This window comes from Cherax quadricarinatus, chromosome 41, assembly GCF_038502225.1.
Source record: "Cherax quadricarinatus isolate ZL_2023a chromosome 41, ASM3850222v1, whole genome shotgun sequence".
NCBI lineage: Eukaryota > Metazoa > Arthropoda > Malacostraca > Decapoda > Parastacidae > Cherax > Cherax quadricarinatus.
Genome location: NC_091332.1, coordinates 1,694,145 through 1,722,079, shown reverse-complemented (window position 1 = coordinate 1,722,079; position 27,935 = coordinate 1,694,145). Strand labels below are relative to the sequence as shown.

The following is a 27,935-nucleotide window of genomic DNA, read 5'->3' as shown; positions in this document are numbered from 1 at the left end:
TTAAATAAGAGGGAAGTGCTAAACACATAGGTTTATTCCAAGGAAGGGGAGGAGAGGTTTAGTTCCTTGAATAAAGAGCTCACTAGCTTAAAATGGGTGGGAATAGATTGTGATTAGGTTTGATCAGAGGTGGATTATTGCACTCATGGGGGAAATGCTAAAATCATAGAGGTCACAGTACCTGGAATAATGGGAGGCACTCGGGTTCAGTAATATAAATGGAAGGGCAGGGCAGGTCTAATTCCTTAGCTCAAGAATGCCTCACTGGCATAAAGGAACCTTGCTCCTCATGGCAGCCAGGTTCTCTGATACTAATGAAGAGCTTTTGATAATAAAAAAATTGGACTTGTCCTCTCCTCCTTGAATCAGCCTGATTACCTCCCATTCCCCACTAGTTTAGCACTCTCTAAATAATAGACACCATTCTTGATGGGTGATATGTAAATATACTGTACAGCCTCTCCTCACTTAATGACTGAGTTCCGTTCCTAAGACCACATTGGTAAATGAATTCGGCACTCAGTGAGGAGTATCCCTAATGGTAATGGGTTTGTATCAACCATCTTCGATATTGTTCTAATGTCACCTTTGCACCATTTATAACATTTCTGGTATATTTTTAAATGTTTACACAACAGTGTACTGTACATTGTAATAAACAGAATATCGGCTCTAATATACATTGTTTAGGTATGCATACTGGTCAGAGAGCCCGTCGTAAGTCCAAGTCATTGGTAAAAGAATACATAGCTAAGTGAGGCGAGGTTGTAGTCTGTTTTCAACCACATACATTTGATGAAATTTCATTAAATAGTAGATGTTAAGGAAAACATATTACAACATAGTCATTAATTGCAGGTGGTTCATGATCCAGTCTCTCATACAGCTACAGCCATAATTATGGTCAACGATGTAAGAGGTTCCGGAACTTTGGATTCCAGGAGCCTGTATGATGCTCCTTGCCACAGCCTGTGCAGTGAGCTCTCGTGGGTGAGGTGGAACACCTCTGATTTGACACGGGGAGGGACCTTCTGCTATACCATTGAGGACTTCAGGTCAATCATCCCTGACCTTCCATCATTTGGTAATGTGGAACTTCTTAACTAACAACTGCTGAGCTTGGATGGCACTGACAGATGACGACATCAATGATCAGTTTCAATTTTTTTTTTTTTACTGTATAATAGGGAAGCACCCCAAAGCATATGGGAAATACAGAGATAACCCACTCATAGAAGAGAGGAGCTTACGACAACGTTTTGGTATGACTTGGACCATTTACAAAGTCACACGAACAGAAAGGAGAGGAGGGAGTATAAAAAGCACAGTAGACAGGGACGTGAGCAAGAGGGGTAGTAGTGGAGGTAGTAGTGGTACATAATGTAGTCACTTAAATACTAAGAAAGAGGAGCTAGGGGCCCACAGAGGGTAAGAGCAAGAACACAGAGGGGAAAAATAAAATAATAAGAGAACAAATACCCAAGGCAGAAGAAAGGAAAAAAAAGGAAAGGGTAAGAGGGAGAAGGGGAAAAAAAGAATCAGATTAAGTCAAGGGTGTTCTGAAGTTTGGAGCATTTTACAATGTACGTAATGGGAAAGGAAGGCATCTACAGAGACAAAGCCAGGAGTAGGATACATACAAGGAAAGTTGTGTATAAGGGAGGATTCAACCAAATGGCAACTGTGAAAGTTAGAAGTAGGGTAGACAGTTTAGCAGAAGACCAGTCAGTAGGATGACTGTGATCTCTGATATGACAGAAAAAAACATTGTTAGTGTCAGCAAGCCTAACACTACTTTTGTGCTCCCCAAGTCTGTCAGAAAGAGATCGGCCAGTTTCTTCAAAGGTAGTGTCAGCAAGCCTAACACTACTTTTGTGCTCCCCAAGTCTGTCAGAAAGAGATCGGCCAGTTTCTTCAAAGTAATGAAGAGGACAGAAGGAACAAGAAATAGAGGGAGGAGAGGTATGAACTAGATTAGTGTGAAGAGTGTTAGTCTGGTGAAAAGTAAGTTTGATGTCTAAGGAACAGAGAGAGTGTTTTGTTGAGATTAGAAAGACTGGAAATGTAGGGAAGGCAGAGGACAGGAGAGTTCACAGGAGTAGAGAGTTTGGGAGAGAAGAAAGTCCATTTAGCATGTAAGAAGGCAGAGTCTATGAAATGGGAAGGGTAGCCAAGACAGGAAAATGAATTATGAAGAGTGGAAATTTCTGATTCAAGGAACTGAGGATCACAAATGCGGAGAGCAAGGAGAAAGAGGGAGATAAGAACATTTTTCTTGATAGAGGAAGCATGATAAGAAAAGTAGTGAATGCACATGCCACTTTGCATAGGTTTCTGGTAAACGGAAAAGACAAAACCTGTATCTGAGCGGTGGACATGAACATCAAATACAGACCTTTTCCGTTTACCGCAAACCTATGCACAGTGGCATGTACATTCACTAATGTACATGCACTAATGCACATTAGTGAATGTACATGCCACTGTGCATAGGTTTGCGGTAAACGGAAAAGGCAAAACCTGTATTTGATGTTCATGTCCACCGCTTAGATACAAGTTTTGCCTTTTCCATTTACCAGAAGCCTATGCACAGTGGCATGTACATTCACTACTTTTCTTATGCTTCCTCTATCAAGAAAAATTTTCTTATCTCCCTCTTTCTCTGTGCTCTCTGCATTTGTGATCCTCAGTTCCTTGAATCAGAAATTTCCACTCTTCATAATTCATTTTCCTGTCTTGGCTACCCTTCCTATTTCATAGACTCTGCCTTTTTTCTCTCCCAAACTCTCTACTCCTGTGAACTCTCCTGTCCTCTGCCTTCCCTACATTTCCAGTCTTTCTAATCTCAACAACTCTCTCTGTTCCTTACACATCAAACTTACTTTTCGTTAGATTAACACTCTTCGCACTTACCTAGTTCATACCTATGCTCCTGGTGTCTACTCTATTTCTTGTTCCTCCTGTCCTCTTCAGTACTTTGGAGAAACTGGCCGATCTCTTTCTGACAGACTTAGGGAGCACAAAAGTAGTGTTAGGCTTGCCGACACAAACAATGCACTTTTCTGTCATGTCAGAGATCAGTCTTCTGCTAAAACTGTCTACCCCACTTCTAACTTTCACAGCTGCCATTTAGCTGAATCCTCCCTTATACAAAACTTTCCTTGTATGTATCTTAGTCCTGTAAAATGTTCCAAACTTCAGAACACCCATGACTTAACCTGATTCTTTTCTCCCCTTCTCCCTCTTACCCTTTCCTCCTTTTCCTTTGGGTTTTCTTTATTCTGCCTTGGGTATTTCTCTTTCTATTTTATTATTTTTTCCCCCTTGTGTGTTCTTGCTCCTACCCTCTGTGGGCCCCTAGCTCCCTTGCAGTGCTCCTCTTTCTTAGTATTTGACTGACTACACTACTACTACTACCTCCACTACTACCTCTCTTGCTCCCGTCCCTGTCTGCTGTGCTATATATATACTACCTCCTTCTCTCCTTTCTGTTCGTGTGACTTTGTAAATGGTCCAAGTCAGACCAAAACATCGCCATAAGCTCCTCTCTTCTATGTGCAGGTTATCTGTGTATTGTTCCAGTCATGGTACTGTGCCTTTTTTTTTTTTGTTATATATGGGAAATAAAAGATATAAGGTAGACTAGAATTGTTGATGCATATTTGGTTATTAATACAAAATAGTTAAGTAATCACTAGTTAAATATATTTGCTGGGACCATATTCAGTTTAGTAATTAAGCTGCCATGTTCTTTGTACAAGATGTGATGATTCTATCTGGTAAATCTGCCTTTTTAGTTATGTCGGCATTGTAGATATACATTTTTTCATGCTAAACTGTTCTATGAACCAATAGCGAAGACAATATTGTTTCTCCCTGACAATTATTATTATTATTATAATCAAAAAGAAGCGCTAAGCTACAAGGGCTATACAGCTTCTCCCTGACAAGACCTATGCAACACTTAAACCTTTAAATTCTCATAACTGTCAATTTTCAATGACTGTACTCACGAAATCGTAATGACACGACTGCAAACAAACCATACCACGGACGGGGATAGAACCCGCGACGGTCTGGAGTTCTGAGACTCTCTGTTCGTGGGTTCTATCCCTGTCCGTGGTATGTTTTCAATGACTGTAATTGTGCAACCTGCCCTGATGTTCAGAGAATGGTTTAGTATTTAAAAATGCATCAAAAAGGCAGGTTTACCAGATCTAAATAACACATTTCATGGGAAGAAAATGGCAGCTTAGTTGCTTAACTAAATTTGGTCCAGATTTACACATTAAACATATTTAGCTAGTACCTAATCTTTTGTAGTAACTAAATAAACACCTACAATGTTTATCTACCTTACTGAGGTAATAAGACTTGATAAAATAGAGGGAACAGTATTCCAATTCCTTGGAGTGAGATCCCTTCACTGGCATCAAGGCACTATGTACTTCTTTTGTGCCTATAAATTATGCTACCACAAGGTATGAGCTATCAGACTTGTTAAAAGCCTACTGCACAAATGAGACTTTCTCTTCATAAATTTTCCAACATTACTCGAGTGTCTGTCACTACAACTTGTAACAGCAGATGACGTGTGATTACTGACAAGTTGCAGTTGATAAAATGACACTAGCATCAATTGAAAACTTTATTAAGAGGATGTTTCACTTGTGCTGTAGACTAAGTTTTGTAGATCATACCTGGTAATAAAGAACAAAAAGGCACAATACCATGACTGGAACGATACACAAATAACCTGCACAAAGGAGAGAGGAGCTTGCAACGACATTTCAGTCCAACTTGGATCAGTGTGACTTTGTAAATGGTCCAAGTTAGAGCAAAATGTCATCGTAAGCTCCTCTTTCTCTCCTGTGTGCTGGTCATTTGTGTATATACCTGGTGGTAGCACAGTTTACAGGCAAAAGAGAGGAACATTGTCAGGTGCTAACGCAAGAAATGAGTCACATATTAGAGCACTGCAGCAGTCTTACTGGCCCATGCAAGATAACTCTTGAGATGCAATGGCATGTTTAGTATTATAATAGTGTTAAACCCACAAAGGTCATACAGAGGCATGTTTGGTAGTTGGCAGTATACCCAGTGAAGCTGCCATGGCTCTGTTTGATGTCACGAGAGCAGTTTCATAGCATTTCCTCTTTAATTTTTCTCATTCCTTTATTATAAGTTTTGAATTGCAAAATCTCATCAGAAGGTTGTGTGAATTCCTGTTTGACACATGAATTGTTAAGATGTTTGATCAAGTTTCTGGCAGTTTCTCAATACAGTGGAATCCCGAATATTGACCGTAATCATTCCAGAAGGTCAGCCTAAATTCGAAAAGGCCTAAATTGGAACCAATATTTCCCATAGGAATTAATGTAAATACAATTAATCCATTCCAGACACCCAAAAATATTAACAAAAAATAATTTAAAAAAAAAGATTAATTAGTTTTACATACACAAAACAATGAGAACTAAATAAATAAATGAACATTTAAATCACTATTACATACCTTTATTGAAGACTCTTATTGGCTTATGGAAGACATGGAGGACTGACTATTGTTTGGAAGGGGAAACCCCCTCCATAAGGACTTCAGATATCAAAGCCTTCTCTGGGGTTACTTCCCTCCCTGCCTCTCTCCACATCTTCCATTGTTTGTAATCTTTTTTTCATTAACATATTTACCCCTTTTGCCACATCAGTTTCCTTGATTTGTTCTTTCTTTGCCAGAATAGAAGCGATTGTTGATTTGATTTTGCCATACGTCCTGGGAAGCTGGAGAACACGCATACCACTCTCGTATTTTTCTACAACTTCTTTCTTCCGTTCTATCGTGTTTCTCAATTTCTTTACCAAAGGAACTTTCTTTAGGTCCATGGTGGTTTATTTCACAGCTGCACTTAATAAACAAGCATAAAAACCAATGGATTTTAAGGAAATGTTTGGATGAATGCGTGGAGTACATGCTCATTCTCCGAGAGACACAGGGAGACTGACTCACCTACACGCGACGTCCCAGCGGGATGACGCATCTAATACGGCTGATTTGTGAGGCACCGGCCGAAATACGGAGCAAAATTTTGGCCCAAAAACCAGCCTAAATACGATTCGGCCGATAAACACAGCAGCCGATATTCAGGGTTCCACTGTATTTACTTATGTCACCCTCACTGTGTGGAATTTCACAGACACAAACTTCTTCCTATTTTTTTTTTTTTTTTTTAACTGTCTGAGATTTCACAGGTAGAAGAAGAGGTCACAACAGCTATTTTGTTGTTGGTTTGGTTCAAAATTTTTGTGATGCTGGAGGCAACATTCACTCTAAGGAAAGTTATGTATAGGTCTGCTTTCTTGTTGGCTTTGAGTGTTTTCAGGATTTTTATGGCACATTTCCTACAATTAAGGATAAAAAAATGCTGAATATTTCATTTTTCTAAAGTTTCTGATGGTTTTGGTCACAGAACAATGAAGTGTATTAACAGGATTTTTTCAATGTGCATGTAGGGTTTGTAGCCGGTGTTTCCACAAAGAGTGCAAAACCATCAGAAATATTCATAGAAAATTGCAGTATCTAGCATTCCTATCCTTAATTTTGGAAAACTGCAATTCAATGGCTGAAACCCCCCCAAAAACCGACAAGATGGCTACATAATTTTCCTTCCATGTAAACTCGCTTCTAACATGAAGATTTTGAACCAAACCACAAACAAAGTAGCTGTCATAACTACTACTACTACTATCCTTGACTTCAATGGAAAACGAAAAACTATTTAACAGATGAAGTGAGTGTGACAAGATTTAGTACGAGAGAATGCCAGACACTTAAGTGTGTCAACAAGTGTCAGTACACAGCCCAAACAGATAAGAACAATGAGAGAGAAGTTTAAGAATTCATACGACCATCTGATAACATTTTCTGATTCAAAATTCATAAAAAAAATGGGAAAATGATACAAGAGGAAATGTTACGAAACTACTATCAAGATTTCAAACTCAATTACACAGAACTTAGGCAGCTTCAAATTTACCACACCAACTACAGGCATCGAATCAGGTATACCACAAAGAACTATCAACTACTATTACCAGCACTACTCAATACTAACGTCTCAAGATTTACCTAATGTGAGCCAGTTGTACTACTATATTAGTGGCTTACAAGTGACAGGTAAATGAATGAGATACATGTGCAACACATGACTATACGTATTTATTGTGGAGATAATTTAAACCTCAGGGTAGATAAAGTAATTATTAGGGCATAGATAATTCTGGATACATGGTATTTCTCTCCAACAGGATAAGTTATAGGGAATAAATGGTGGAAAATATGTTTAGGTAATTTGAGGTGGTTATTTCCTCAGCCTAAGGGACTGAGTACCATCTTTCAAGGCTGAGGGACTGACCACCTCAAACTACTACGTTATATCTTATTCTCTATTGAACTAATAAGGCTATTGATTGGCAAAACATCTCTATGTTAATGATACCCAAGTGTTGTGCAAGTCTCATTCATCTAGTAGGCCTACTGTAGTGCTCCTCTAACATTTTCCAATTTTTCTGTTAATACCTATGCTCCTTCTCACCTACCAGTACTTATGACCCTTATGGGTTTAGCACTTAGTTATGATTATAATCTTATCACCTACAAGTTATGCTATCACTAAGTATGATCTATCAGACCTGATTGTCTATTGTGCAGGTGAAACATCCTCTCAATAAAAATTCCAAATGCTGTGTGTGTCTTTATCAACTACAACTTTTCAGTATTCCCATAACATCTATTACAATTTCAGGAATGAAAAAACTGAAATACATTACAGCAGGGTAAATGCAACCTCTTCTGAGAGGGACAGTAGCAATCTAATTGGTAAGCCACTGACAGGGTCCTCAGTTTCCTTGCCTGAAATATGAAGCAGAAATTAGGAAAGAGCAAAAAAAAAGTTCCTATGAGTGACCCTTTCTCCACAATATGCTTACAAAAGTGGGATAGGTTTTGAGAAACAAAACTGCCAGCATTACTTTTTACACTAATAGAGTACATTCTGTGAATATATGTCTCTGGGTTTCAGATAAACAAAGTATGTGGTTAAACAAGTCAGCTGCTTAATAACAGTCAGTTAAGATGGAGAGGGAAGAGAAAGCAGTGTTATGAATAAAGAAAAGCCAGGTTATAACAACAATCACTTTCAGTCAAAACAAAATATGTACCACCAAGGCAGAGCAAATCAAAAGGTACAACAGATCACTGCAGAAGATGAAACAGAAAGGTAGAAACTATTATCAACTGACAAAAATAGCAGTTTAGGTATTTTGGTCAAAAAATTTTGTGTATTAACACTGGTAGAATTACTGACAATATGTTAAGTAAAAGGACACTAATGCAATATTTTATTGTGCCAACGTTTCACTCTGCAGGAGCTTTATCAAGCAGTTACAAACAATACATGGACACAGAGGGCATATATAGGCTAAGAGTGAGGTGTAATACTAAAATGTTGTCACAATAAAGTATTGCATTAGTTGCATTTGTGTCTTTTTACTTAACAAAAAATATTGTATGACAGAACTCTCACCCTGGAATGTGAAATACATCTACAACCAACTCCAGCAAAATACAAGGGCTTTTAATACTACCTAACATCAAACTTGCATTCTAAAGATAAGTTTTTTCTTCTAAAGTTTAATGTATTATGATTCAAAATATTTAAAAACGGAAAAAAAATAAATTAATCACAAATGATTAATGCAAAAATTACATTGCACATCACTCTCGCAGAACATTGTAGAAACAATATTTTTACACTGCTATTACCCGTACTTCATTACTAACTAGTATACATCTGACCATTCACACACCACCTAGGAAATTAAAGCATTGTACCAGAAACTCGATATAATGGCATCATGGGGGGAAAGTGTTAGTGTTGGTTAAATTAGAATTAAAAAAAAAAAATTAATCAGAATAATGAAAAACAAAAATAGCAAATATAATACTTACTGTGCTGTATACCTAATATAGCACTGTACACACAAATTAGATATGTTTCACTAAACATTGAAAATAAAGGCACTGAAAGGGTAATTTACCCAGTGAACTTTACCCATTATTTTCTTTCAACACACCGGCCATATCCCACCAAGGCAGGGTGGCCCAAAAAGAAAAACGAAAGTTTCTCTTTTAAATTTAGTAATTTATATGGGAGAAGGGGTTACTAGCCCCTTGCTCCCGGCATTTTAGTCGCCTCTTACAACATGCATGGCTTACGGAGGAAGAGTTCTGTTCCACTTCCCCATGGAGATAAGAGGAAATAAACAAGAACTAGAATAACAAAAAAGGCACAATACCGTGACTGGAACGATGCACAAATAACCCGCACATAAAAGAGAGAAGCTCACGACGACGTTTCGGTCCGACTCGGACCATTTACAAAGTCACACTAACCAGAGGTGGAGCAGGATGGCTATATATAGGCAGGAAGAGGTGGTGGTAGTAGTAGTAGTAGTGGTACAAGAATGGTATATAATACCGACAAGATGAAATTAAGACACATGCGCAACACCCGGGCATCCCTATCGTAGACCTTTCGCCATCCAGCCAGCCACTGGATGGCGAAACGTCCACAACAAAGACAACCAGACACCGCACATGTGTCGCAATTTCATCAGTAGTTGTAGTAGTAGTAGTAGAAGAGGTAGTAGTAGTGGTAGTGGTAGAAGTGGGGAAAAAGGAGGACGATTCAGTCAAATACAAAGGAAGGGGAGCACTGTAAGAGAGCTAGGTGCCCACAGAGGGAGAGCAAGCGCACAGAGGTGCGTGAAAGGGGAAGTGGTGAAATAAATGAAGAAGGAACAGAAACACGAGACAGAAGAGAGAAAGACAACCCAGAGGAGAAAAGGAAAGAGGAAAGGGGAAGAGGGAGAAGAAGAAAAAGAAAAAGAAAAAATGAGGAGTCAGGTTAAGTCACGGGTGTTCTGAAGTTTGGAGCATTTTACAATGTAGTGGGAGAGGAAGGCATCTACAGAGACAAAGCCAGGGCTAAGGTTCATACAAGGAAAGTTGTGTATTAGAGAGGATTCAACTAGACGGCAACTGTTCGAGTTGGAAGTAGGGAAGACAGTTTTAGCAGAAGACCAGTCAATAGGATGGCTATGATCTCTGACGTGACAGAAAAGAGCATTGTTAGTGTCGGCAAGCCTAACACTATTTTTGTGCTCCCTAAGTCTGTCAGAAAGAGATCGACCAGTTTCTCCGAAGTATTGAAGAGGACAGGAGGAGCAAGAAATAGAGTAGACACCAGGAACATCTGTAGAGGGAGGAGAGGTATGAACGAGATTAGTGCGAAGAGTGTTAGCTTGTCCTCCTTATTCCCCACTTCTACCACTACCACTACTACTACCTCTTCTACTACTACTACTACTACTACAACTACTGATGAAATTGAGACACATGTGCGGCATCTGGTTGTCTTTGTTGTGGACGTTTCGCCATCCAGTGGCTGGCTGGATGGCGAAAGGTCTACGATAGGGATGCCCGGGTGTTGCGCATGTGTCTTAATTTCATCTTGTCAGTATTATATACCATTCTTGTACCACTACTACTACTACCACCACCTCTTCCTGCCTATATATAGCCGTCCTGCTCCACCTCTGGTTAGTGTGACTTTGTAAATGGTCCAAGTCAGACCGAAACGTCGTCGTAAGCTTCTCTCTTTTATGTGCGGGTTATTTGTGTAAAGAACTAGAAAGAAAATAGAAGAAAACCCAGAGGGGTGTGTATATATATGCTTGTACATGTATGTGTAGTGTGACCTAAGCGCAAGTAGAAGTAGCAAGACATACCTGAAATCTTGCATGTTTATGAGACAGACAAAAGACACCAGCAATCCTACCATCATGTAAAACAATTACAGGTTTTCATTGTACACTCACTTGGCAGGACGGTAGTACCTCCCTGGGTGGTTGCTGTTTACCAACCTACTACCTAGACCCATTATTTTATTTATTTATTTTTTTTTTTTTTATTATCACACTGGCCTATTCCCACAAAGGCAGGGTGGCCCGAAAAAGAAAAACTTTCACCATCATTCACTCCATCACTGTCTTGCCAGAAGGGTGCTTTACACTACAGTTTTTAAACTGCAACATTAACACCCCTCCTCGGTGGGAGACGGCCGACTTGTTGAAAAAAAAAAAAAAAAAAAAAAAAAAAAAAACATATGCAGTATAATGTGATCCTTTATTGACAACGTTTCACCCACACAGTGGGTTTTTTCAAGTCACACACAGATCTGTGTGTGACTTGAAAAAGCCCACTGTGTGGGTGAAACGTTGTCAATAAAGGATCACATTATACTGCATATGTGTTTATATTTCCACTGTGTCGGTATTTGATACCATTTATTTCCATAAGTTCATTATATCAAGGGTTTACATCGTATACATAATCTGTTCCAACCCAATACATAACATTACACATGTGGGATATTTTAAACATTAGGTATCTCCCACCATATCTGGGTGATGTAATGTTAAAAAAACATTCACCATATGTTTTCCAGCTGTCTAACCTGGTTACCCTCCAACTGCACATCAAGACTACAAAAAACACATTCCCTCACTCAGATCTAACATACAAGCATAATGACCAAATATGCCTAGTTAATGATGATGCCTATCCTTCTCAAAATCATCTTTACACTTTCTTTATAACCATTCATAGAGCATCCCATACACCAACTTAAATAAGCCACCATCAACTTATCTCCCTCCATTCTACATGATCAACCCATCTCAACAATCCCTTGCCTACTTAACTGAATCACATCTTTAAGGCAATTACACAAATAATATAATCTACTTATTCACTTATCTGAATAATAGTCACATAATGCATTAAACCTCACATATTACTACTACTGCATTATTTAAATAAAATTATACATACTACATATATGTTAAAATAAGGCATTTTTCTTGTATGTTTATGCAGTTTAAATCTCCATGGGGAAGTGAAAAAGAATTCCGTCTCCATAACTTTCCTGTTTGTGCTTAATGGTTAGTTTAGTTACTGAAAAGTTTATTCACTGAAATATATAAATAAGAAGATAAAAATATACACTTCCACAACCTCATCTTTGGCTAGGGGGCATCAAGTCCCAACTTTCTGTCCCTGTCCCTGAAGATAATATAATTTGAGCAGAAAACAACAGTACAGTGAAACCTTGATTTACAAGACTAAAAGTAGGGGGGAGGGGGTATCTGTTAACCCTTTCAGGGTCTGTCCCGTAGATCTACGGCTTTACGTTCAGGGTCCAAACCGTAGATCTACGCCATGAGCTCAGTTCACTCTGATAAACTGTGAGTGGTACATTTGGGCCTAGATATGAGAGAATACATCTATGTGGTATGTGTGCACCACATAAAACAGATCCTGCAGCACACTGTGTATAATGAGAGAAAAAAAATGAAATCATGATTTTTCGATTAAAACAACAACTTTGCAGTGTTTTTTCGTATGTTTTTTATAGTTGTATTTGCGATTTCTTGGTCTCATTTGATAGAATGGAAGACATATTACAGAAATAGAGATGATTTTGATTGGTTTTAGTACTGGAAATGGCTTGAAACTGAGCTCAAAGTAGCAGAAATGTTAAATTTTTGCCGATATTTAAGAGTAAACAAACGACCTCACACGTCTAATACACACCAGCTGGTGGGTCTAATATACATTCACAAATATGGTGATGATATTTATACAATTATTACAGTATTGCATAACAGTAAATCTTCTATTTTTTGGTGTGAATAAAAATTCATTATGTGAATAAAAAATCAAAATGGAATTTATTTGTAAAGCCTCAAAACATAACTAATGAACAGAGGAAATGTTAGTTTAGTGCCAGGAATGCCTACATTGTTCATTCTGGACCCTATTTTGAAATTGGAATATTTTGAACTTTGTGTTAAATTGGCCAAATTAACAATTTCCGATCACTTTATTTTGTAGTTGAAACAGTTGACTTGGCGATTTCTTGTGCTCAATCAATAGAATAGAAGTAATACTAGTGAAATAGCTAAGAATTTGGTTGATTGGAATAATGTAATTGGCCTAAAATGGGAGTCAAAGTCGGCAAAATCGCCGATTCGTAAATATCGCTGACACATCAAAATTCGCGAGAGCATAATTTCGTCAATTTTCCACCAAATTTCGTACTTTTTGTTTTATTACCTTCACAAAAAGATTCTCTACGATTTCATAAGAAAAAATAACAAATTTTTTTTTTGAAAATTCTTGGACACTGGTGCGTGACTCCAGATTTGGGCCTTGGACCCTGAAAGGGTTAATGTCAATTATCATTTAATTTTGAATGATGAAATTTTTTTCTAAGGCTGCAATAATAATGAATAATTCTGAATTTAATAGACAAAGTTTATTAAATTCAAAATATATTTACCCAGAGGGCTCTAACAGTAACAAATAATTCTGGAATTAATGGACTTTGGAAATTGTTTCCAGACGTCCCACTGAAAATCTTGTCAACTAAATTCAAAATCTGCTAAATCTGGGTCCATTAAATCAAGGTTTCACTAAGCCTATACATAGTAAACTCAAGAGGTAATACGGCAGTCCATTAAATCAAGGTTTCACTGAGCCTATACATAGTAAATTCAAAAGGTAATATGACAGTCACGAACATAATACAGTAGTTGACATACATAGTATACCCAGATAAGTTGACAGTAACAAAATACATTTGTACATATAATAACCACATTACTTTCTCTTGTTTATCCTTAAATGCATTTTCACAGTTTTTGCACCATTAGACTACAGGTTAACTCTTCGGAGTAAGAATAAGCACCAATTCAGCCATATAATCCAGGTGCCATTTAGCAAGTCGCTCATCCTCTGCAGGCCACTTGACTGTCTCTAGTACCTTCAGACTGCACACATCACCTGTCAAACAAGATAAAAATTCATTAGGAGGGACACATGTGAAACCTAAATGCTGACAGTCAATGAATACTTTATAAGGATCTTCCCATGTCAGTCCATCAATGGAAGATGCCATGAATATGCCAAACTATTTTAGATACTGGCAAAGAAATTTTATATGAAGCTAAAAATACTTATTCAAGGAAAAAATTGAAAAGAAATCTTATATAAATCTAATAATATTTATTGAAGGAAAAAAATAATATATGAGAACTACTCAGAAAATAACTATCAGTGTGTGTGTATACTAAATTTTTTCTTTTCAACACGTCGGCCATCTTCCACCGAGGCAGGGCGACCCAAAAAGAAAGAAAATCCCCAAAAAGAAAGAAAATCCCCAAAAAAGAAAAATATTTTCATCATCATTCAACACTTTCACCTCACTCATACATAATCACTGTCTTTGCAGAGGCACTCAGATACGACGGTTTAGAAGTCCCTCCAAACAGCCAATATCCCAAACCCCTTCTTTACAGTACAGGCATTGTACTTCCTATTTCCAGGACTCAAGTCCGGCTAACCGGTTTCCCTGAATCCCTTCACAAAATATTACCATGCTCACACTCCAACAGTTCATCAGGTCCCAAAAACCATTTGTCTCCATTCATTCCTATCTAACATGCTTATGCATGTCTGCTGAACATCCTCTAGGTATACACCCATCCTGTCAAAGCTACTTCTGGTCTTGAAACCAACCAAAATCATCTCTATTTCAGTGGTATGTCTTCCATTCTATCAAATGCCAAGAAACAGCCAATAAAACCATAAAAATCATGAGAAAACACCTACCAAAAAGTTGTTCCACCACTTCAGTTGGTACATTGCTTGGAGGTCCACTGAAGAGCTCATTAGGTGTATACTGAGTAATGCTCAGCAAATAACGAAAGTCTGACGCCAGCATGGATTTCATTATCTCAGCATAGCTGCAAAGTGAAATACTGGATTTAATACAGAACTTTATTCACATATTTTTTTTTTTAATGAACAAGCCATATCCCACTGAGGCAGAGTGACTTAAAAACAAAAATGAAAGTTTTTCTTTTTAAAATTAGTAATTTATACTGGCTAAGGGGTTACTAGCCCCTTGCTCCCGGCATTTTAGTCGCCTCTGACGATACACATGTCTTAGAGAGGAAGAATTCTTTTCCAATTCCCCATGGAGAAAATAATTTTTTTTATGATTCAGTAAATCGTGTGCAATGGATCTTTCTATTTAGTATTGTATAAGTCAAAATTGCAATTTTTTTTAAGCTGGAAGATTATCTAGTATAACAAATCAGAACAAAATCATATATGATATCACAAACAAATATTTTAAAACACCAACTCAGAGGGGCAAAAAGAAATGAGAATGTACCCAAGTATAGTGGTAGCAACACTGCTATATGGGTGTGAAGCATGGTTTTAAATGTTGCAGTAAGAAGGTGGCTAGAGGCAGTGGAGATGACGTCTTTGAGGGCAGTGTGTGGTGTGAAGATTGTGCAGAGAATTCAGAGCGTAAATATTAGAAGGTATGGGGTTACAAAAAGTATAATTCAGAGAGCTAAAGAGGGGTTGTTGAGGTGGTGGCTAGGGCATTACAGAGAATAGAGCAAAATAAGATGGCCAGGAGGGAATGTAAATATGTGGTGCATAGAGCGGTAGGGGTTGTCCCAGAAAGGTCTGGCAGGAGGGCAAAGGAGGTTTCAAGTGCTAGGAGGGTAAAGGAAGTTTCAAGTGCTAGGAGGGTAAAGGAAGTTTTAAGTGCTAGGAGGGTACAGGAAATTTTAAGTGTTAGGAGGGTAAAGGAGGTTTTAGGTGCTATGAGGGTAAAGGAAGTTTTAAGTGCTAGGAGGGTAAAGGAAGTTTTAAGTGCTAGGAGGGTAAAGGAAGTTTTAAGTGCTAGGAGGGTAAAGGAAGTTTTAAATGCTAGGAGGGTAAAGGAAGTTTCAAGTGCTAGGAGGGTAAAGGAAGTTTTAAGTGCTAGGAGGGTACAGGAAGTTTAAAATGCTGGGAGGATAAAGGAGGTTTTAGGTGCTAGGAGGGCAAAGGAGGTTTTAAGTGCTAGGAGGGTAAGGAAAGTTTTAAGTGCTAGGAGGGTAAAGGAAGTTTTAGGTGATACGAGGGTAAAAGAAGTTTTAAGATTTGGAGGTGTTAAAAAAAAAACTGGCCAAAAAAATGGAAGTTACAGTTCATGAAACAAAATGGTCATTAAAAAAATTAAAATCTGCAGGTAAGATGGGATGGTTAAAGAGGAGGGAAGACAAAGTAAGATTATTGGAGCATTAAACAAGGGATCAGAAATGAAGCTGGTATGCTCTTTGATGAGTGGGACAATTGATCAAGAGATTCAGGACAACCTGAATTACTGGGTCAAAGAAACAAGCCCCATCTCTCACTACGACAAGGTTTTTGCTTTAGTAGGTTTTGTCTATTATGTTATCTTGTGTCGCTCACTAGGTTATCTGTTAAGTGGTTCTGAGAATTATGTTCATGACCCAATCTCAGAACACGCCTAAAAGGATGAAAGGAAATATTACAGGTTTAAGAACTATACTGAATGTAAGAAGTAGTTTGTAAGATTTATTTAACTTACATATTTCTTTCTTTCACCACACCGGCCGTATCCCACCGAGGCGGGGTGGCCCAAAAGGAAACACAAAAGTTTCTCCTTTTACATTTAGTAATATATACAGGAGAAGGGGTTACTAGCCCCTTGCTCCTGGCATTTTAATCGCCTCCTACAACACGCATGGCTTACGGAGGAAAAATTCTGCTCCACTTCCTCATGGAGGTAAGAGGAAATAAACAAGAACAAGAACTAGAAAGAAAATAGAAGAAAACCCAGAGGGGTGTGTGTATATATATATGCTTGTACATGTATGTGTAGTGTGACTTAACCCTTTCAGGGTCCGTCCCGTAGATCTACGGCTTTACGTTCAGGGTCCAAACCGTAGATCTACGCCATGAGCTCAGCTCACTCTGATAAACTGTGAGTGGTACATTTGGGCCTAGATATGAGAGAATACATCTATGTGGTATGTGTGCACCACATAAAACAGATCCTGCAGCACACTGTGTATAATGAGAGAAAAAAACTTAAATCATGATTTTTCGATTAAAACAGCAACTTTGCAGTGTTTTTTCGTATGTTTTTTATAGTTGTATTTGCGATTTCTTGGTCTCATTTGATAGAATGGAAGACATATTACAGAAATAGAGATGATTTTGATTGGTTTTAGCAATGGAAATGGCTTGAAACTGAGCTCAAAGTAGCAGAAATGTTAAATTTTTGCCGATATTCAAGAGTAAACAAACGACCTCACACGTCTAATACACGTCAGCTGGTGGGTCTAATATACATTCACAAATATGGTGATGATATTTATACAATTATTACAGTATTGCATAACAGTAAATCTTCTATTTTTTGGTGTGAATAAAAATTCATTATGTGAATAAAAAATCAAAATGGAATTTATTTGTAAAGCCTCAAAACATAACTAATGAACAGAGGAAACGTTAGTTTAGTGCCAGGAATGCCTACATTGTTTATTCTGGACCCTATTTTGAAATTGGAATATTTTGAACTTTGTGTTAAATTGGCCAAATTAACAATTTCCGATCACTTTATTTTGTAGTTGAAACAGTTGACTTGGCGATTTCTTGTGCTCAATCGATAGAATAGAAGTAATACTAGTGAAATAGCTAAGAATTTGGTTGATTGGAAGAATGTAATTGGCCTAAAATGGGAGTCAAAGTCGGCAAAATCGCCAATTCGTAAATGTCGCTGACACATCAAAATTCGCGAGAGCATAATTTCGTCAATTTTCCACCAAATTTCGTACTTTTTGTTTTATTACCTTCACAAAAAGATTCTCTACGATTTCATAAGAAAAAATAACAAATTTTTTTTTTTGAAAATTCTTGGACACTGGTGCGTGACTCCAGATTTGGGCCTTGGACCCTGAAAGGGTTAAGTGTAAGTAGAAGTAGCAAGACGTACCTGAAACCTTGCATGTTTATGAGACAGAAAAATGGACACCAGCAATCCTACCATCATGTAAAACAATTACAGGCTTTCGTTTTACACTCAGTTGGCAGGACAGTAGTACCTCCCTGGGCGGTTGCTGTCTACCAACCTACTACCTAGAACTTACATATTTATGAGACAGAAAAGATCAGCAATTCTGCCAGAGTGCAAAAAAATTAACAGGTTTCCATTTCACTCATTTGAGAGGACATAGCACCTCCACAGATAGTTGCTGTCTACCAGCCTATTGAGTTTATTAAAACTCAATTGTGGTTTCTTTTGCCACAGCAAGTTTTATGCTAAATATATTATTTGTATGGATGATTCACAGTTGTGGTCTGTGTTTTTGTTTATGCCTGATAAAATTATAAGAAAAAACAAGGCTACAGACAATGGAACATTTCATTTTACTATAGATATACTAATTTGGATCCATGGGGAAGTGGAGAAGAATGCTTCCTCTAGAAGCCATGTGTGTGTCATAAGAGGCGACTAAAATGCCTGAAGCAAGGGGCTGGTGAGGGAGATGGCTGGCATGTTAAATTTTTTTTTTTAATTTGACTGATTTATGATCCCTATCCTATCACTATTTATTTGACCAGTAAATGCAAACATTCTCAAAAATGATGCTGTCCTGAAATATGTACCAGACAGTTCTTTCTTTTCCAAAAAACTGGCAAAATGACTTCATACCTCCACTATTCTTAGAGACAAAATTTAATGATGATAACTCAAATTCTGTAGCTGTTGCTTTGCTGCATCATATTATGTTCTGAAAGCAATTCCACAAGTGGCTAAAGCATCAATTCACATAATAAGAAGTTACTGAAATAGTGTATATAACCACAATATGGAAAAGGTACAAAATTCTACAGATTAGCAAATGAAAACGAAAATTAAAAGCGAGAAAATTACCCTTTCCAGTCTTCTTCATCCAAGGCAACTAAAGATCCTCTGTCCCACACAGCATCAAACTTCCCTAAGTGTGTTGCATCTACTTTCATAATGTCACAGCAGAAGACACTAAGCCTCCCATCATGTGTCTGTGAAAAAAAATAAAATTAATGGATGCATTGGAAAATCTAAAACCCATTAAAATCATCTATAAAATTTATACACAGCAAAAATAATAAGGATACTCATTAATTCTTTCTTATCTACATTAATTAACAGCAAAATATGTACACTACATCAATTTATTTTATTAAATATTTAACTTAAGTTTCCATGGGGAAGTAGAACAGAATTCTTCCTCCGTAAGCCATGCGTGTCGTAAGAGGCAACTAAAATGCCGGGAGCAAGGGGCTAGTAACTCCTTCTCCTGTATATATTACTAAATTTAAAAGGAGAAACTTTCGTTTGTCCCTTTGGGCCACCCAACCTCAGTGGGATACGGCTGGTGCGTTGAAAGAAGAAAGATTTAACTTAACCCTTTAAATGTTTCCTCAAAACTTGCAGTTTTGTAAATAAGTCAGACAAAGTACTAACATGTAATGACACTCTTATTCTGTAAATATTATATATAAACCAAACAAACCTTAAACAATTTTCCCCAAGTCAACTGTTCTGTAGTATAGGTGAGGTGTTGTTCAGAAAAAAATGCCAATACTGCCTGTTCAACCGCTTCAATTCCAACAACCGTGTGTCCTTCATCGTAAAACCTGAAATCACAATTTGAAACATAAGACGGTAGCTTAAAACTAACTGTATTCATATGATGAAGCTTGGAAAAAATGCCTTTAATTTCAGCCAAGTAAATGTTAATAATGCCAGTAAAATAAAAATCATGGTGTGTGTGAAGCAAACCTTACATGATATACAATGGTACCCCGAGTTTCGAACTGTTCCCAACTCGACCAATTATGTAAGTGTATTATTGTTAAGTGCTTTTGTAAGTGTATTTTTGGGGTCTGAAACGGACTAATCCAATTTATATTATTCCTTATGGGAACAAATTCGTTCAATAATGGCACTCTCAAACAGCTTTCTGGAACGAAGAAAGTTCGAAACTCGGAGTACCACTGTATACCTAGATATATACCTGAAGGGTGTTTCAGTGTTCAATGCTTCTGCAGCCGGTTCATGACCAGAGCTCATGGTGGATCAGGGCCTGATCAACCAAGCTGTTACTGCTGACTGCAAGCAAACTGACAGCCCACTGGTCAGGTACTGACTTTAGGTGCCTGTCCAGCTCCCTCTTGAAGACAGCCAGGGGTCTATTGGTAATCCTTCCTTATGCATGCTGGGAGGCAGTTGAACAATCCTAGTCCTTTGACACTTATTGTGTTGTCTCTTACCATACTCATGGCACTCCAGCTTTTTATTTGGGAGATGTTGCACTGCCTTCTGAGTCTTTTGCTTTTGTAGAGAGTGATTTCCTTGTGCAAATTTGGGACTAGTCCCACTAGGATTTTCCAAGTGTATATTATCATTTATCTTTCTCACCTGCACTTGAAGGATAACTGGTCAAGGGACTTCAAACGTTCCCTGTAATTTAGGTGCTTTATTGTACTTACATGTACTACATGGAGTGAAAGTTCTCCATATATTCTCTAGGTCTGCAATTTCGCTGCCTTGTATGGGAGCTCACTTCTTCCCACATTTTTATATAATGTTCTAGTCTTGTACTGTTCACTTCAAGCCAAATTTTGTTGCTAAATACATTAATGCTGTATACCTGGAGGTTGTTCCGAGGGTCAATGCCCCCTACAGACTGGTCCATGACCAGGTCTTGCAATGGATCAGGGCCTGATCAACTGAGCTGTTAATGCTGGCCATTTGCAAACTGACACATGAATCACAGCCCAACTGGTTAGTTACTGACTTTAGGCTCCTGTCTAGCTTCCTCTTGAAGACAGCCAGGGGTCTATTGGTAATCCCATTATGTATTCTACATTACCAGAGAAAATATGAAACATCTTAGATGCTCTATTTTTTAAGAATTTTCCAAATGTTGCCAAGCTTTACATCACTGGAGGTACTATATTTGTACACCAGCAGTTGTACACTGTATGTTTTCTGAAGTGATACTGAGTTAAAATATGCTTGTTTTTACCTTTTCATTTCTTTAGAGCAGCAAAAATTGCTGGACATTTAACAGATACAATAACTAGTTATGGTCAGTTGGGAAGGCAGAGACGGTGGCCTGTGACCTGGTGGCAAAGCTCTCGCTTCACACGCTGAGAGTCTGGGTTCGATTCCTGGCAAAGGTAAAAACATTGGGCATGTTTCCTTACATCAGTTGTCCACATTCAACCATCAGTAAAAAATGGGTACCTGGGTGTTAGTTGACTGGCATGGGTTGTATCCTGGGACAAGATTGACCTAATTTACCCGAAATGCTCTGCATAACAAGTGGTTTTCTATGTAGCAGTATGTCACTGATGTCAGCTAGACCTGTATTCCAAGTACATGTACTTGTAGAAATCAAAATATTATTATATTATTACAGAATAATTTGCCCTAAAAAGCTTTTTCAGACAAATATGTTAATGAGACTGGAAAATATATAAACAGGATATGAGGGTGGAGTAAGTGGGTTATGAACTATACCATAATTACAATATGCCCTGACAATAAATGCAGAGTAACAATTCTCATAATACAGTAGAAACATCAGCTGCCTGGGCTGCAGGTGGAGTCTTTTTACTCACATATAATTAGTTAAATTCAACATGACAGTGGCTACAGATGCAGCCACTCAGCAATATTCATGGACGTGTATATTTACTGCAATCTTGTATTCGTGGCAAGTGCTAAGCCCACAAGGGTCGTGGAACTCCTGGGAAACTGAAGGGAATTAGATTATATGAGAGAGCAAAAGGTAAGTAAGCAAATTTATTCAGGTATAATTGCCTCCCAGCATACATAAGGAGGATTACCAATAGACCCCTGGCTGTCTTCAAGAAGGCACTGGACAGGCACCTGAAGTCAGTAACTGACCAACTGGGCTGTGGTTCGTATGTCTGCTTGCATGCGGCCAGCAGTAACAGCCTGGAAATATAAACGCATATGCAGTTTAATGTGATCCTTTATTGACGTTTCGCCCACACAGTGGGTTTTTTCAAGTCACAAACAGATCTACTTGGGTGGAAGGTACGCCAGTATTTATAGTCAGGTTCAGAATGTTGAGGTCAGGTGTAGAATGCTGCATCTGATGATCTACTGAGTGGGGTTATAGAGTCTAAAATCTTGAGTAGCTTGGAAGGGAGATTGGATAAGTTGTGAGCAGACCTTCTGCAGTGTTCTTCCATTCCTATGTTCTTATGTGGGATAGCGATGAAGAAGCTTCTTGGCAAGTGGTTCAGCTATGTTATAGAAGCCATTGTTCTGGTTGAAATTGTTGGTTATAGAGATAAGCGATGATTCCAGGATTCTTCGGTATTGAGTGATGACTTCTCTGGCGATAATTCTTGAGTTTCTGTAGTTAATTAAATGGTTGTGTGAATTGCGGTGTTGTACACAGGCATTCCTTGTATCGTCAGTCCTGCTTGTGTATCGGTGTTCTGAAATACGTGTTTGGAGGTCTCTTGATGCTTTGCCCATGTATAATTTGCTGCAGTCATTACAAGGGATTATGTATACCCCTGCAGAGGATGGAAGCTTGTCCTGTCTATTACTGGTGATGTCCTTGATGGTCATGGTTGTGGAGGTAGATACTTGGAATGAGGTATTGGAAAAGATGTTGGAAACATGTTTGGCAATGGAGTTGGTGGGGAGGACTATGTATCTCTTCTCGGCAGTGTCTTCTCTGAGTGTGTTGAAGATGTTTAATGCCCGCCGTCTGCCATCTCTGATGAAGTGACAAGGATAGTGGAGTTTAGAAAATACTTGTCCAATTATAGTGCATTCTTCCTCAAGGAACTCATTGCTGCAGATTCTGAGTGCGCGCAGGAAGTAGCCTATAATTACACCACATTTAGTTTTGGTGTCGTGGTGAGAGTAGAAGTGGAGAAGATCGTTTTGGTTGGTGGGTTTTCGATAGACTTTAAAACGAAGTTCATGGTCAGCTTTGCAGAGAAGAACATCAAGGAAAGGAAGAGTGTTGTCGACTTCTTCAAGTGTGAACTGGACTGAGGGCTCGACCTGGCTGAGCTTGTCTTGGAGAGCTTGAACGTTGAAGCCCACTGTGTGCGCGAAACGTTGTCAATAAAGGATCACATTAAACTGCATATGCGTTTATACAGTGGACCCCCGGTTAACGATATTTTTTCACTCCAGAAGTATGTTCAGGTGCCAGTACTGACCGAATTTGTTCCCATAAGGAATATTGTGAAGTAGATTAGTCCATTTCAGACCCCCAAACATACACGTACAAACGCACTTACATAAATACACTTACATAATTGGTCGCATTCGGAGGTGATCGTTATGCGGGGGTCTACTGTATTTCCATTGTGTCGGTATTTTATACCATTTATTTCCAGTAACAGCCTGGTTGATCAGACCCTGATCCCCCATGAGGTCTGGTGTCAGACCAGGCCGCGGGGCCATTGACCCCCGAAACCCTCTCCAGGTAAATTCCAGGTAATACACAAATACAATTGCATAGATTATCATACATACCAGCATGTGTAAAGTACCTAGGATAACCCAAAAAAGTCAGACAGAGTGACTTATTTCCATTGGGGTCCTTTTACCTTATTATTATAATATAAAGGTTATAATATCTTATTATTTTATAAAGGAGATAGCATCTTATTATCATACTATTAAGACTGTCTACTACACGAGGGTCATTAATACTACACAAGGGTCATTAAGACTACTACACAAGGGTCATTAAGACTATCTACAATATGGGTCATTACTAGGAATAAGGTAAAATTACACGTGTGTTAGCTAAAAAAAAATAAAAAATCATTCCTTTCCCTTTCTGTAGCTACTTCACCAGGTGCCTTTTGGCTCTCTTCTTGAACTGGTTTATGCTATGACTGCCTTTGACATGTGCAGGCAGTCTGTTCCATTCCTTTATTGCTGTACAATAAAAGGTGTTTGAAGCCTGTCCACTGACTGTGGCCACTACAAAGTTGTGCTCTCTCCCCCTAGTACTATGATTGCTTTGGTTCCCAACCTTGACAAAACTGACAGCAAGATATTCTGGACACTGTTTGTGAGCAATTTTATAAACATGATTTAGCTTCAGTTGTTTTACTCTGTCTTCAACATTCAGCATATCCAACTGCTGTAATTCATTCTGGCCTACATGTTCTCTTGGTCCCAGGTCCAGGATGAATCTTACCATTTTGTTCTGGGTGATTTGCAGTCTATCTTTCAGTTTTTTTTGTCAAGGCAGAGTACCATGAAGAGCAAGCATAGTCCATATGACATTGTATAAGGGCTAGACATTGGCATCTCCAAATTTCTAGAATGAGAAGACCTGCACTTCATCAAGGAACATTTCTTCAATATAAAAACAGTAAGGTAGGAGAAAGTAACTTTCATGATTATTATTCATAGGGATAAACATACAGGGGTCATATGGCCCCCTGAGGATAGCAAGTAAATAAGTTTATTTAGGCACAGGTATTCATAAGTACAATTAAGACTGTAAATGAACTAAGATAACCCCCCAAAAAATTTAAAGTGACCTATTTACATTGAGAATTAGGTTACCAGGTTCAATAAAAAAAAAAAGATAGCTCCAAATACCTTCGATCAAGAGCCCACCACTGGCATTTGGCACCTTTCCTTGAAATACTACAATCGGAACTAAGCGCTAAACCCACAAGGGTGACCTTGAAAGTGGGGTGACTTACCACTTAAGGTCGACAGACTTGCCACAGAGGGGCACCAGTACCCGGCGCCCTGGGTATTCCAGCAACAAGGTACCATGGTGCACCAGGGAGAAGTTAACATCCTTGTTATGCCATCTTGTTCTACCTTCTGCCCACCTCTCTACCCACACGTCCAGGCGACCACCTGTGTCCATCTTAGTTCTTGTTGGGGGTTGTTAAAGGCAGCCATCAAGAGTGCACATCTTATTGAGCTCTGACTCCCAGGAGGCTGAGCTAGTATGTAAGTTGATTCAGGTTAACACAAATACAGTTACATAGATTATCATACATAGCAGCATGTGTAAAGAACCTAGGATAACCCAAAAAAGTCAGAGTTACTTATTTCCATTAGGGTCCTTTTACCCTATTTTTATAATATAAAGGAGATAATATCTTATTATTATTCACTAAAGGAGATAATATCTTATTATTATAATATAAAGAAGATATACTAGGAATAAGGGAAGAATACATGCGTGTTAGCTAAAAAAAAAAAGTAAAAAAAAAAATCTCCTCCCCTTCTGTCATAATATCATCTTTATTTACATGTACAAGGTATACAGGCCATAGGTGACATCAATGACACACTACAATATAGAAAGAAGCGTGTTATGCTGAGCATATCGGGCAAATTAGGCCAGTTTTGTCCCAGGATGCGACCCACACCAGTCCACTACCACCCAGGTATCCATTTTACTGATGGCTGAACATAGACAACAGGTGTAAAGAAACGTGCCCAATGTTTCTACCCTGGCTGGGAATCGAACCCAGACCCTCGCCGTGTGAAGCGAAAGCTTTAGCCACCAGAGCCGAAGCCTTGGAGGCTTTTTTCCTTACACTCGTCCAAACATACATATTCACATACTTATTCCATTCTTCACAAGGGAAGGTTCTTGACGCTGGTGAGAGGACTCTTAATCCAAGGAATTGGACGTGCCCTTCCCTTGGATCGAATCTAAATCCCTCAAGTTCCCCCCCCCCCCATTTGCTATGTTACCCCTCCGAGTTTAGCGCTTCCCAATGAATTGTAATATTTTTTTTTCCTCCCATGTGTATTGAGTATTTACCAATAGCTTTAGTACAGCCCACCTTTTCCTGTCTTTGTATTCCAACACATATGGACACAATTTCTCAGCATACATGCCTCTTCAGTTTGATTTTAAACCTGGTGCTTTTTTGTGGAAGATTTGAGCTAGTTTTGGGCTGTGACTGTCTCAATTCTCAATTTTTATCAGAGAAATTGACATTAGCTTCCATATGATAACTTGTGATTGCCTCCTGATTCTCATCAAAACTTCAATGTTAATTTTTAATTACATTAAGAACTTAAGCCGCACTCTGCACTATTCCAATCGCGCACTTTCAGGTCAGTAGGTTGGGGTTATACAATACGGGGATACTTTTTTGGATCGCAGGGACAGATTATGTCGGAGGATCTCACCTTCAAGGACCATAACATTGTATCAATCGCATCTGCTAGAAAAATGACAGGATGGATAATGAGAACCTTCAAAACTAGGGAGGCCAAGCCCATGATGACACTCTTCAGGTCACTTGTTCTATCTAGGCTGGAATATTGCTGCACTCTAACAGCACCTTTCAAGGCAGGTGAAATTGCCGACCTAGAAAATGTACAGAGAACCTTCACGGCGCGCATAACGGAGATAAAACACCTCAATTACTGGGAGCGCTTGAGGTTTCTAAACCTGTATTCCCTGGAACGCAGGAGGGAGAGATACATGATTATATACACCTGGAAAATCCTAGAGGGACTAGTACCGAACTTGCACACGAAAATCACTCACTACGAAAGCAAAAGACTTGGCAGACGATGCACCATCCCCCCAATGAAAAGCAGGGGTGTCACTAGCACGTTAAGAGACCATACAATAAGTGTCAGGGGCCCGAGACTGTTCAACTGCCTCCCAGCACACATAAGGGGGATTACCAACAGACCCCTGGCAGTCTTCAAGCTGGCACTGGACAAGCACCTAAAGTCAGTTCCTGATCAGCCGGGCTGTGGCTCGTACGTTGGTTTGCGTGCAGCCAGCAGCAACAGCCTGGTTGATCAGGCGCTGATCCACCAGGAGGCCTGGTCACAGACCGGGCCGCGGGGGCGTTGACCCCCGAAACTCTCTCCAGGTAAACTCCAGTTATGAAAAATGGTATGATAATACAATGGGCTTTTGGCATGTACACCCAACTACTATAATTCCTTGTACAACTATGTATCATGTCCAAATAAAATATATTATTATTATTATTATGTACAGTTCAGGACATTTATTAGATGTAACTTTTCGTCACAACTCACAAGCGGCTTCTACAGTCCAGAAGCCACTGGTGGCCTGGTGGCTAAAACTCCCGCTTCACATACAGGTTATTTGTGCATCGTTCCAGTCACGGTATTGTGCCTTTTTTTTTTTTTTTTGTTATTTCGACACGTTTCCTTACACCTGTTGTCCTGTTCACCTAGCAGCAAATAGGTACCTGGGTGTTTGTAGACTGGTGTGGGTCGCATCCTGGGGGACAAGATTGAGGACCACAATGGAAATAAGTTAGACAGTCCTCGATGACGCACTGACTTTCTTGGGTTATCCTGGGTGGCTAACCCTCCGGGGTTAAAAATCCGAACGAAATCTTATCTAGCAGCTTCTACAGTCCTGCAGAAGCCACTAGGGACGAAACATTAATCTCCTGAACTGTACACAAATGTCTTCCTCAACATCTAGTAATATCTAAGTAAGTTTATTCAGGTACAGGTACATATAAATACAGTTACATAGATTATTACACATAACAGCGTATGTGTAGATTACCCAGGTAAACTCAAAAAGCTCACAGTGACTTGTTTCCACTGGGATCCTTGACATTTCCATTGGATACCTTTAACAGCGCGAGGGTAGAAATATATCTCTCATCAGTTACTGTAATTATCAATATTTAAAATAATTACCATCACATATTCACAAATCTATGGCAAAAACTGAGGACACCAAGACAATTATGCTAGCCAGTCTGGTAAGGAGTAGGAGATACATAACAAGTCTGCCTGACTGCCTTGGTAAGATGCCTCAGTCAGTACCCAAGGGCGAGCAGCTGGTGACGCAGTTATCAGTTCTACGTTAATTGTCTCGTTGGT

At 38.8% G+C, this 27,935-nt stretch overlaps 3 protein-coding genes across 7 annotated transcripts in view; 2 read left to right on the top strand and 1 right to left on the bottom strand.

Moving 5' to 3' along the window:
- The window catches only part of LOC128695854 (uncharacterized), a 41,680-nt gene extending 39,685 nt beyond the window's left edge, over positions 1-1,995 (top strand). The window contains exons 6-7 of one of the 3 annotated variants that reach the window (XR_011393030.1): positions 859-1,845; positions 1,921-1,995. Coding sequence is in view for 1 of the 3 variants with exons in the window: in XM_053786748.2 (XP_053642723.2) it covers positions 859-1,107 (249 nt within the window). In the remaining 2 variants the exon portion in view is untranslated. Of the gene's footprint in view, positions 1-858; positions 1,877-1,920 lie in introns of those variants that run through there. The other 2 variants (XR_011393029.1, XM_053786748.2) reach the window with 2 other exon arrangements.
- Positions 1,996-5,685: 3,690 nt separating this feature from the next.
- Positions 5,686-27,935, bottom strand: part of LOC128695858 (thiopurine S-methyltransferase) — a 22,291-nt gene continuing 41 nt past the window's right edge. Inside the window, exons 1-7 of the mRNA XM_053786754.2 lie at positions 27,846-27,935; positions 24,776-25,027; positions 19,555-19,678; positions 18,933-19,060; positions 14,795-14,928; positions 13,788-13,966; positions 5,686-7,909 (exon numbers count right to left, since the gene is read on the bottom strand). The exon at positions 27,846-27,935 is cut by the window's right edge and continues 41 nt beyond it. Of these exons, the coding sequence (XP_053642729.1) occupies positions 13,845-13,966; positions 14,795-14,928; positions 18,933-19,060; positions 19,555-19,678; positions 24,776-24,948 (681 nt within the window). The 5' untranslated portion in view covers positions 24,949-25,027; positions 27,846-27,935 and the 3' untranslated portion in view covers positions 5,686-7,909; positions 13,788-13,844. The remainder of the gene's footprint in view (positions 7,910-13,787; positions 13,967-14,794; positions 14,929-18,932; positions 19,061-19,554; positions 19,679-24,775; positions 25,028-27,845) is intronic.
- ry (xanthine dehydrogenase rosy) overlaps positions 27,911-27,935 on the top strand; it is a 70,131-nt gene continuing 70,106 nt past the window's right edge. For all 3 annotated transcript variants that reach the window (XR_011393028.1, XM_070092889.1, XM_070092888.1), the window contains exon 1: positions 27,911-27,935. This exon is cut by the window's right edge and continues 113 nt beyond it. The gene's annotated coding sequence lies outside the window, so the exon portion shown is untranslated.